Source organism: Nicotiana attenuata, chromosome 3, assembly GCF_001879085.1.
Source record: "Nicotiana attenuata strain UT chromosome 3, NIATTr2, whole genome shotgun sequence".
NCBI classification, from domain to species: Eukaryota; Viridiplantae; Streptophyta; class Magnoliopsida; order Solanales; family Solanaceae; genus Nicotiana; species Nicotiana attenuata.
In genome coordinates, this window is record NC_031991.1 from 67,489,837 (window position 1) to 67,501,935 (window position 12,099).

Sequence of the window (12,099 nt, forward strand, 5' to 3'; positions counted from 1 at the left end):
ATAGCCTCTTCACTGCTGCTATATCCATTGAATAAAAGTATCAACAACAGCAGTATTTGTGAACATGAATATCCAATCATAGACAAAAAAGGTTTTTGATGTTAAAATTGATTGTTGCTCTGGTGGTAATTTCAAATTTTCAATTTATGGCTTTAGCACCTAGTCCTCGCCAAACTTACATTCCTCTACCGTCCTCCAATTCAGGTGGTCTTTTATGCCCAACATTTAGTTTTACTACTATGTTGATATTGTTAACTTAGGGTAAAATTATGTGTGCCTACTATTTTCTAACCCGTCTACTGTCCTAGCTGGTTTTGGGATGTGATTAGGGCTCCAATCGGGGCATTTAGTTCATTGCGCTTTTTATGTGTATTCTGTAATAGTTTAGTTACAGGTTAATGTTCTTATCACTTAATCATGTATTTGAGCAGGTAGGCGGCATGTCGATCATGAAGTAGTTCTAAAACCAGTACCCATTTTTATCGTCACCCATGAATCTCAACTTCCAGCAACATTTCTCAACCCTTCCCCAAAAAATGAGTTGGTTGTTGGACTTGATTGCGAGGGTGTTGACCTCTGTCGATATGGAACTCTCTGCATTGTGCAGGTATTTGTCAATTCCTACGTGTTCCGAGTATATTCCAACTTTGTGCCTCACTTGATTTGCTAGTATTCTGATGTTATTCAATAGTAGCTTTGTGTGAGTCTATTAGGAGTAACTTTAGTTGAATATCTGTTTTCTTGCAAGCAAAAAAGAACCCAATAGATATTAGTTACCGAATTCAGAGAATTATCTCCTAAACTTCCCTTGCCTGACAATGACATAGCTATAATCATCTTTTAGACTTTGTGCATCCAAATCAAACTCATTACCTGCTTTTTTTCAAATTAATGGATTTAGTGCTCGGGTTTCATATGTCAAGGCTTGTAGCAAGCCCCCTATCAACCCAAGCTCGACCATTTTGAGCATTGGTTAAAGATTATCTTTTCTGCGTCCTAAATCCAATATTTTAGTGTACAAATTGCAAGATGTGTAAATTGACTGTTTTGGCGTTGGATGGTGATTCCATGCTAAGTTTCACTAGTTTATAGTTTTATCATAGAATTTTGAGTGGGGCTTGACCATATTATTCACCCTCTAGTTGGCCTTTCCTCATTTAAATTGACAGCTTGCTTTTCCGGATGCTATTTACCTAGTTGATGCAATTCGTGGTGGGAAAAAGTTGATTAATGCCTGTAAGCCTGCTCTTGAGTCTATGTATGTCACAAAAGTTATTCACGACTGCAAACGGGATAGTGAGGTCTTATAGAACTTCTTTTAGCCTCCTAATCGTGTTTCTCTTTTCCCTCTTGTATCATTTTTGTCACATATAATTCCTCTTTCTTTTTCAGGCATTATACTATCAGTTTGATATCAAGTTGCACAATGTTATGGATACCCAGGTTAGCTTCTGGTACTTTCTTTTAAGCTATTGGCTACTAGTTTCTCCTGTTAGATACCTTTTAACGAAAGTTGTAAGTGATTCAGACATTACTCTCTTGCTGCTTAACCGGGCCCTTTGCATACTCATTGCATGTTTTCCTTTCTACCACCTCATGTGTAAGATATCTTTCTTATTATTGTTCACCTGGATTGTGCTGATTTCCCAGCCATGATAGTTTTGATTTCTACACTGCCTCGCTAGATAATATTCTTGCTATATTTTGTTTAATTTACTGCACCACTTTTTGTGACCTCTAACTGATTGGAGTTGGTATCTTATTTAGAAGCTCAACGGATGAAATCTTATTTTTTGGACGTTTATATGATGATTTGACATCAGATCGATGATATCGTCTTCATTAGTATTTTGGAAAGTAGGACTGAACATGAGCCATTAATGAGAGGCTTTTCCTTTAGTTGCTGCCGATGATGTTAACATCTTCCATAGTGCAGTAAAAATCTATCTTGTGTGATAAAATAAATCATTTCCACTGATTCTTTATTCCAGATATGGTTTATTTAATGTAAAGCACTCCTGAACATTAACTTTCTTCCAACAGCAAAACAAAGTTGATTTTCTACTCGGTGACTGTTTACTTTTCTATGTTGTACAGATAGCATATTATCTGATAGAGGAACAGCTGGGGAAGAAGAGGGCACCAGATGACCATATCTCTTTTGTGCGCCTTCTTGCAGATCCACGCTATTGTGGTACTATGTCCCTGTTCAGTTTCTATTTATCTTTTCCATGTGGTGACTGCACCGAGTATATGAATGTTGAGTGGTTAAATGCAAATACTCCTGCAGGATGACCAGCTAAGTTTGGTTTTGTTTTGATTCCTGAAATGTTTTGATTTGGTTTTGAGAAGCAAGATCTTTAAAATATCCAAATGTCACTGGTTATGGATTTTGGTCAACAATATCAATTCTTGTAATTTTTGAAAATGGCAGCTGAACAAGGGCAGCCATTATCTCGGATCTGGCATTGATTATGCTTGCTCTTATGGTTTTTAATCATAAAAGAGAAAGGAAAAGAATTACATAGTGTCCTCTTTGAACTGCATCTCATTCTTTGAGGAATGTCTTTTCATCATTGCGTTGTTATCCATACATTTAGAGAGATAGCATTGGAAATTGATACTATTCTGTAAGTTTTGACTAGGGAACAAATTAATTTGCATATTTTGGGTTGTCATGGTATACATGTAATGTAATTAGTTGGGAGGAGTGAGGTGGGGAAGGGAGGAAGAAGAATATCTAAGGAAAATCAAAAAAATTCTGGCTAGTTCATAACTTCAAAATGTAAAGAGCGAAAATAAATGAAGCAAAAATTCTATGGTGCACAGCAAGGATTCCTTAATGCTGACAATATAACCTCAACTATATTTGCACGTCCAGTGGAACTTGTAACTCTAACCACCTCTTCTCTCTGCCTTTAGTTTTTGCTCATAAAAACTTAGGGCATGCAATGAACTTTAATGATGCTCATGACTAGAAAAAGCTTGCTATGGAAAACTTCTAGGTTGTAAAAAAGAAGTTCATGGAGAGATATAGTTGCTAATTGGCTTTCCTTTTCCTTTCTATCTCTTTTATGTGATTGCAGGTATATCATATGTCGAGAAAAAAGAAGTCCGTTCCCTTCTGAGGGAGGTTGGATTCTGTTTTACCAATTTCTTTCTTCAGTTGACATGCCTTCCATGTGGAACATGCATCCTTGGTTATCATTCCCAGACCACAGTTAAATAGCTTTATCGGAGAAAAGATCATTTTGAGAAAGTTCTTTGACCCTTTTGCCAAGGGGTTCTCAAAGACTTTGGTAGTCGAAAAACAAGATGAATTATATGTAAAAAGAATTACCAAGTAGGCACCTGGCAACAAGTAGTCTTCAGGAACTAACACAGTGAGAAAACCCCACCCCCAAACCAAAGAATAATTAGGAGAAAAAAAGAAAGCCATCCCCCAAATCCCTGCTATGGGTAAATAATCACCAAGTATTTAGAGTTGGCAAGGGATGAGTTCTTTGACAAGATTTTCTTGTTTATTGCTCCAATTAACTATGTATGTGCTCTTCAAAATAGTTGCCGATCCCAACTAAATGGTCTTGTATTTTGATAACATGCTTGCCCCAAAGCTTCAGGTTTTGCGCAGTTATACATGACTGCAACTTTTCACTTCTCAAATTAATTTTTGTATTAGATTAACTATATGGAGCTTCTTTCCATGCTTAGATATCCCTTTTATGCACGGTGTCTTTGCTTATGTACCTTGTAGAATCACATTGCTTAGTTCCTTTTCTACAGGATCCTCAGTTTTGGACTTACAGACCATTATCTGAGCTGATGGTCCGTGCGGCTGCTGATGATGTTCGCTTTCTTCCATACATATTCCATAAGATGATGGAGAAATTGAGTGAACAATCATTGTGGAGACTTGCAGTTCGTGGTTCACTTTGTTCTCGGTGCTTCTGCATAAGTGACAATGGATATGCGGATTGGCCAGCAATCCCTTCCATTCCAGGTGATCTCGAGCTCTCCACCAAGGCCATGAATACTTAGTGATACCAGAATTCACATGTTATTTTGTTTGGATATTCTCTTATGTAATTGGAGAAGTTTCTTATCCTTCAGAACTATATTAAGGCCTTGCGGCGGCGTCCTGATTTTTGCCTAGTTTGATCACCTCTAAGTTAGTGGAAAACTAAGCTGCCCCATCAAAAGTATAACACAAGAAGTGTCAGATGTGATGCATGTAGGTGGAAGGCTGACTGACATAGCCTATTTTGGAGATACAAATTTGTAATAGGACATAATTTTGAAAATTTAATATGTGAAAGTTTGCATATTATCAAATTGCGAGATAATCTTAACCAATAAAATGTTAGTGCATTTCTGCTAAACTGTGATTCATCCTGTCAGAGTTCCTCAATGTGGAAAGAGATACTTTGGAAGAGGAGATTCTGTCAGTACTTGATGTGCCAGCCAGGAAAATGGGATGCGTTATTGGTAGAAAAGGGTCCTCGATTTTGTCAATCAAAGAATCATGCAAGTAATACTCTCTCCTCTCATCATTCTTGTTTGCTGGTTTAGTGGGTCCTAATATGAAACATTTTGCAGGGCAGAAATCCTAATCGGTGGATCAAAGGGGACGCCAGACAAGGTTGGTAAATTTAAACATGTAACTCTTTACTTTTGAATTATTACCTGAAGTAGATTGTCATTCATATCTGGAAGGGATACGATGTACTTCTTCCTCTCTTATGATCTCAATTATGTAGGCCAATTCATTTACAAGTTTGCAGTTCAAAATTAGCACTTAAGTTCTGGTGTACTTATCCCCATTCACATACATTGTTAGGAAGGAAGTTGACCGGGATCCCACCGACCCTTCCACTAAATTCATCAACTATCTTTATTTTAGCAATATCATCCATTTCAAAGGAAAAAAAACTTTTAGCAATATCGTTACTTTTGTTACATTTGCAAGATAATTTACATTGGTGCTGGTGTCTAGCCAAAGAGTCACATTGGTCTATGTGATTAGTGTGGGGACGTTAGACAGCGCGTTACCTAATATAGGGTGAAACTTATATGAAGCAATCCCAAACAACCCAAACATTAAAAGGAGGAATATCAGCTTACAAAGAAATGTCATCAGTGACTTTGAAATCTTGAAATACTTTTTAAAGTTCTATTCAAAGACTACTCTTTTCATTATTTAATTTGGTTTGAGATGCAACTAAGTTTTAGACAAATCAAAAAATGACTTTTAGCTTTATAGAAATAATTTACAATTGCATAATACAACTCTATCACTGTGAGCTTTATCTTTATCGAAATAATTTACAATTGCATAATACAACTCGATCACTGTGTGCTTCCAACAAGTTAACAAATCAAAAAAACAACTCACAATACTATAGTTCATCACTAAAAGAATAAACTTTGACTAGAATTACTTGCATCTTGTTATCGGTTACCATCTCAAAAAAAAAAGAAGGAATTACTTGCATCTTGTTAATCGCTAAGACATGACTATTAAATAAAAAAGTCTCAGGGTTTTTTCGCCTCGCTCTGATAAAATGAATGCCTGCCTGAGACTTGCATTTTAGCACGTAATATTAGCATGGGAAACGAAGTAAAGTGCAAACTAACTAGAATGATGGCTTGCTTCTTTTTGTTTGATATGGATTTGTGGTGTTGATTGATATGTATAACACCAATCTCCCCCGTTTGATCAGGTTTTCATCATCGGACCCCTGAAGCAGGTAAGGAAAGCAGAAGCAATATTGAGGGGCAGGATGTTGTGAGATACTTTTGACCCTTTTGCTGCACCTGGAGGATGTTTTGAGATACTTTTGACCCTTTGCTGCACCTAGAAGCCAAAGTTTTGCATTTATATTACTCGATTGTCACGCTAAACAAACTTGAGTGAGACACATCTCACTTCTTTTGCTAATAGATGAATTCATCTCACGTTGGATGGGGTGCTAAATGAATGCATATGTTTGAAGTTAAATTCGTATTTCTTTATTAGGCGCTAATGAAGCTGAGTTTGATTCCGTACTTTCACTTTGCAGCTTGCACTCTCTTGCACGCACTTATTATAAAGAAAAAGACTATTGTTGGTCTTATACTTTGATAGCTGAGCAAAGAGTTTTAGACTTGGTTTATGCACGCATTTGAATGTATTTTAGCGCCCTAAGACCTCTCTTTCTGGAGTCGTGTAAGAATGTTATGACGAGGATGATTAGAATTTTAGCGTTGACAAGATAGGCATTGTTTTATTAGTCAAATGTGAACTTGATTGGTGGAGAGTGATCTCTTTGCTTTAGGGGTCATTGTCATGCCCAAGGAGTGGCCAGCTTGGGAATTTTACTAATACTACTGGAACAGAAATGGATTTTAATACTACCAGTTGTAATTGTTGTAGTGGAGCCATGGGGTGGGGGGGTTAAGTTCTAGAAAATGTTGGAGAAAGTGAAAGGGATAAACCTAGTCCCCCCCTTCTCCAATTGATTGGTTTGAGGGATTCGGACAAAAGAGGTCGTTGGGGGCTAAGGCCATTGAATTTGACACTATGGATGTGGGTACTGTACAATGTATATACATAGCAATACTTCTAAATGCAAAAGAAATTGAATACAGAGAATTGAATTGTTCGTTGGCCCTCCCCTATATTCTTTTTATGTACTATCTTGCCGACTTGTGGTTCTTCTTCATTTCTAGTAAATGGTAGCACGAACTCTAAGAAAAAACAGCTCCACAATGTTGGCGATGATGGGCCAATTCCCATTTAAGGCATTCACTCTGACCAATTTGGTCTAATATTGACTCAAATTCGCTAATGTTGGTGCCTATCCAAATAGTAAAAATTGCACGGGCGTCTTATTTGGTAGCCCTCATTTAATCTATACTCACTTTAAAAAAAAGTCTTAACTTGTACCTACTTTTTGAATAACTTCAGACATCTTTCTCCTCCTCCTCCTACTTCATTTTCTTCTTCTCCTTCTTCGTCTTCTTCGGGTGACAATGATTTTATATGGTGGTTGTGCATATATTTTAATGTAGTTTATGATGTTTTACAATGGTGAGCTGTTATGATGTTTTATTTTTACTATTGCTTAGGGTTTCTTCTTTTCTTTTTCTTAATTGTAAAATGGGTTCATTAGATTTATTGTTGTTTTGACAAATTGATGATTGGGGTTTGTTCCTGATGATATTTGGAGGCTATGTTTCAAATTTGAGCTCATTTAGAGTAGATTTAGGTATTAAATCGTATATTGGATTGTTATAATTCAAAGAACAAATTTTCGTTTCTGGGCAATTTTCACTTCAGACTTATTGGCCTTAAGTGAATGAAAACGTTTGTTGCATTTCAGACCTTTTGGCCTTAAGTGCATTTGAAGTGCAATTTTTCACGGCGATGTGCACAAATAGCCACTAACAGCTCATGTCTTTATTTTAAAGCCAGTGTTTTAAATGTCTTTAGTCTTTAGCCACTGGTTTAATAAACTTTAACTGCCCGGACGAAAATACCCTTCTGCTCATGTCCCTAACTTCAGGACTTCAGGACTACATGTCCTTAACTTTTGAACTTGAAACTCTAAGTTCAGGACTTCAAGACTACATGTCCTTAACTTTTTAACATGTAACTCTAAGTTCAGGACTTCAGGACTACATGTCCTTAACTTTTGAACTTGGAACTCTAAGTTCAGGACTTCAAGGTTACATGTCCTTAACTTTTGAACTTGGAAATCAAAGTTAAGGACCTATTGTCCTTAACTTTTGAACTTGTAACTGTAAGTTCAGGACCTATTGTCCTTAACTTTTGAGCTTGTTAGTCTAAGTTCATGACCAAGTGTCTTTAACTTTTGAACTTGTAATTCTAAGTTCCGGACCAAGCTGTGGAGAGAAAATGATATAAATAATTTGAGAGTAGGTTTACACAGTCCTTTAAATATGGCCCTAACACATATGTAGTCCTCTATAAAAATGATCACTTTTGATTTCCGTTAACTTAAACCTTCAGCCGTTAAAGATTAAAGAAACTTCCATGGAAGCCAGTTAGGTCTTGATCTTTCGTTGTGAAAGAAAAAATCCATGGGAGTAAATGGATTTCTCTTGTATAAGCTGAATTGGGATTTGGGACAAGACCTAGAAAACAACAAAAAGAATTAGAAAGATGCTAGAATAGTAAGCTGAATTTTAAGAGAAACACATGCCAACTGGACGAACCGCTCTTCACTCCTCTGTAAAAAACATGCATCTAGTCTTTTTGAATCGTTCAATGATTTCTAAGCTACGTTGTGTTCGACCACTTCCTACAAATTCAAGGCCACCAACATTCTTTGCTTGAAAGAAAAAAAAAAAAAAAAAAGTATTGCCATCTTTTGATAAGGCAAACATTCATTTTGGATTATGGAAAAGGCACGCAGAGAGAGAAGCGAGGGTTTGGGAAGAAAAGTAAGGGAAGAAAGGGTAAAAATATCTTTTCATATTAATTTTAATAGGGTAGTGGCTATTTTTGCTCAACATTAGGATTGCTAGATAAAAAATAAATACCACCTTAAATAGTGGCTACCCCATGCCATTTCTACTCTGAAGTACAGCTTTTCACTTCAGACTTATTAGCCTTAAGTGCATGAAACCATTGGTTGCACTTCAGACCTATTTGCCTTAAGTGCATTTGAAGTGCAATTTTTTCACTTGAGGCATTTTTTTTATAACTTCGACACATAAGTCTGAATTTGATCGTAAAGTAGATACGCTTGTAAACTTTTTTGCAAAGTGGGTATAGGTTCAATTGTGACCCCAAAATCGTGTATAGATAGATACAAAAGCCCCTATTTGGCTCAAAATTGGCTTGAAATCTTCCACATTTAACTCATCTAATGTGAGACGAATGATTCGAAGACCACAACAAACAAACAACAATTACCCCTCAGTTATAAGTAAGTTTGTTCAGGTTATTTAATTAATATTCGTCCTAGATCAATATATTATTTGAATTCACCTAAAAAGTTCAGTTGATTTCTGATCAAATTATTACTGCATCAATTCTATTGTATGACTTACCAGAATTAATTTCGTCTTTTTCGATTATGGTTAGTGGCGGAGCTAGGAACTAATATAAACATTTGCCACCATATTAGAATCTTTCTTTTTGCGGTTTGGGGGTTAACAATCTATATTTACTTAAAAGGAAGAAAGTTTGCCCCGAGCTTTTGCCAAGTGTCATGTCCATAACATGCCATGTAGCAATTTAGGACAAACCGGTTATCTATATTTACTTAAAAGGAAGAAAGTTTGCCCTGAGCTTTTGCCAAGTGTCATGTCCATAACATGCCATGTAGTAATTTAGGACAAATCAGTTATCTATATTTACTTAAAAGGAAGAAAGTTTGACCTGAGCTTTTGCCAAGTGTCATGTCCATAACATGTCATGTAGCAATTTAGGACAAATTAGTTAATATAGGTAAAATTAGTTTCTCTTTCAAAATATTGAATTTGAAAATAATTAAATCTATATTTACTTAAAAGGAAGAAAGTTTGCCCTGACTTTTGCCAAGTGTCATGTCCATAACATGCCATGTAGCAATTTAGGACAAATTCAGTTAATATAGGTAAAATTAGTTTCTCTTTCAAAATTTTGAATTTGAAAATATTTAATCTATATTTACTTAAAAAAGGAAGAAAGTTTGTCCTTGCCAAGTGTCATGTCCATAACATGCCATGTAGCAATTTAGGAAAAAATAATTAATATAGGTAAACTTAGTTTCTCTTTCAAAATTTTGAATTTGAAAATAATTAAATAGGTATATTATTTTTTTTAAATTCAGTGCTTCTAATGTTTTATTGGGAAATTGTAGCGCTTCAGTCCCACGCCTTTAGTTAGTTTAGGTGGAATTACTTTCTTTTTTAAAATTTTTAATTTAACAATATTTAAATAGGTATATTATTTTATTAAAGAACCTTTTAAGAAACTGTATTTTTTATGACTCACTACTTTCTACTGTTTTATTGGGAATTCGGCTTCAATCCCACGCCATTAATTAGTTTAGGTGAAGTTACTTTCTTTTTAAAATTTTGAATTTAAAAACAATTAAATAGATATATTATTTTAAACCAGTAGTTTCTACTATTTTTAAGAAACTATATTTTTATAAGAAAGAAGAATTGGGGTCACAAGATCACTTTTCACGAAGATGAGATGCCGCCAGAGGGGTTGAGTCACAACAAGGCATTGCACATCACCGTGCAGTTCAGACTCACGCCCTTCCTTCGCCTATTTGCCCTAGAAATAGCAATCCTACAAATTCGGCTTCTATCCCACGATCTCTCATCACGATTTCAACTCCTCACTCACGCACTTCTGTCCTACATTCTCAGTAACATGATTTCACAGTTTTCACAATTCAGTTTTCTACTTTTACAATATATATATATTTACTTAAAAGGAATCTATATCTATATCTATATTTACTTAAAATGAAGAAAGTTTGCCCCGAGCTTTTGCCAAGTGTCATGTCTATAACATGCCATGTAGCAATTTAGGACATCTATATTTACTTAAAAGGAAGAAAGTTTGCCCCGAGCTTTTGCCAAGTGTCATGTCCATAACATGCCATGTAGCAATTTAGGACAAATCAGTTATCTATATTTACTTAAAAGGAAGAAAGTTTGCCCTGAGCTTTTGCCAAGTGTCATGTCCATAATCTATATTTACTTAAAAGAAAGAAAGTTTGCCCTGAGCTTTTGCCAAGTGTCATGTCCATAACATGCCATATAGCAATTTAGGACATTATCAGTTAATATAGGTAAAATTAGTTTCTCTTTTAAAATTTTGAATTTGAAAATAATTAATATATATACTTAAAAGGAAAAAAGTTTGCCCTGAGCTTTTGCCAAGTGTCATGTCCATAACATGCCATGTAGCAATTTAGGACAAATCAGTTATCTATATTTACTTAAAAGGAAGAAAGTTTGCCCTGAGCTTTTGCCAAGTGTCATGTCCATAACATGCCATGTAGCAATTTAGGACAAATCAGTTAATATAGGTCAAATTAGTTTCTCTTTCAAAATATTGAATTTGAAAATAATTAAATCTATATTTACTTAAAAGGAAGAAAGTTTGCCCCGACTTTGCCAAGTGTCATGTCCATAACATGCCATGTAGCAATTTAGGACAAATCAGTTAATATAGGTAAAATTAGTTTCTCTTTCAAAATTTTGAATGTGAAAATAATTAATCTATATTTACTTAAAAGGAAGAAAGTTTGTCCTGAGCTTTTGCCAAGTGTCATGTCCATAACATGCCATGTAGAAATTTAGGACAAATCAGTTAATATAGGTAAAATTAGTTTCTCTTTCAAAATTTTGAATTTGAAAATAATTAAATAGGTATATTATTTTTTTTAAATTCAGTAGCTTCTAATGTTTTATTGGGAAACTGTAGCGCTTCAATCCCACGCCATTGGTTACTTTCTACATCCATGTTATTTCTTGAAATCCAGTTCCAAGCTTAATCGCTTCTACTTTTCTCTTTTTATTTTAGTAGCTTTATTTAGTGCATTGTTCCTGGCATTTAGCTTATGCACACACTTACTATGAGAATTGAAGCATTATCTTTGTAACTATTAAATCCATTCTAATATGGAACAAAGAATATGTAATATGTGTACACCATATTACATTTGCTTTTTTACTTTTGTTGTTGTAGCTTCTATTAACCGTTGTGATTATGTCCTTTTTGTTAGAATTATGGTGCTGCAGACGACTCTTCATGTCCAATGGAGATAGAAAATATTGTTGATAAAAAGTTTATGTTTAAAGTGGAGGTTAAGAGTTCCAACGGAAAGAATCAAGATGATGTCTTGAAAGTTGTTACACTTAGTGACGACGAGGAAATTATAAAGAAATACATTCCTTCTCTACGTGAAGAGACATTCATAGTATGTTTCTATACTTAATTTTTCTCAACTTTCCTATTTGTGATTGAATTGATTTACTTATGATGCACAATTTTTTATAGGATCCAAATTTCAATAATAACGAAGTCAGTCATGAAGATAATGAAATCACAGTGATTTTATAACTCATTGTTAATATTTTACATAA

General features: G+C 34.9%; 1 protein-coding gene across 2 annotated transcripts; it reads left to right on the forward strand.

Annotated features, from left to right (window-relative positions):
• On the forward strand, window positions 1–5,984 carry LOC109223996. Of its 2 annotated transcripts, XM_019388525.1 has the most exons (10): window positions 1–204; window positions 432–607; window positions 1,170–1,301; window positions 1,393–1,443; window positions 2,098–2,194; window positions 3,087–3,133; window positions 3,784–4,000; window positions 4,399–4,528; window positions 4,597–4,639; window positions 5,721–5,984. In XM_019388525.1, exons 1-10 carry the CDS (start codon window positions 99–101, stop codon window positions 5,787–5,789), a joined length of 1,068 nt encoding a protein of 355 aa, XP_019244070.1. In that variant the 5' UTR covers window positions 1–98; the 3' UTR covers window positions 5,790–5,984. The 2 variants fall into 2 exon arrangements, with proteins under 2 accessions (XP_019244070.1, XP_019244071.1); XM_019388526.1 differs by lacking the exon at window positions 1,170–1,301.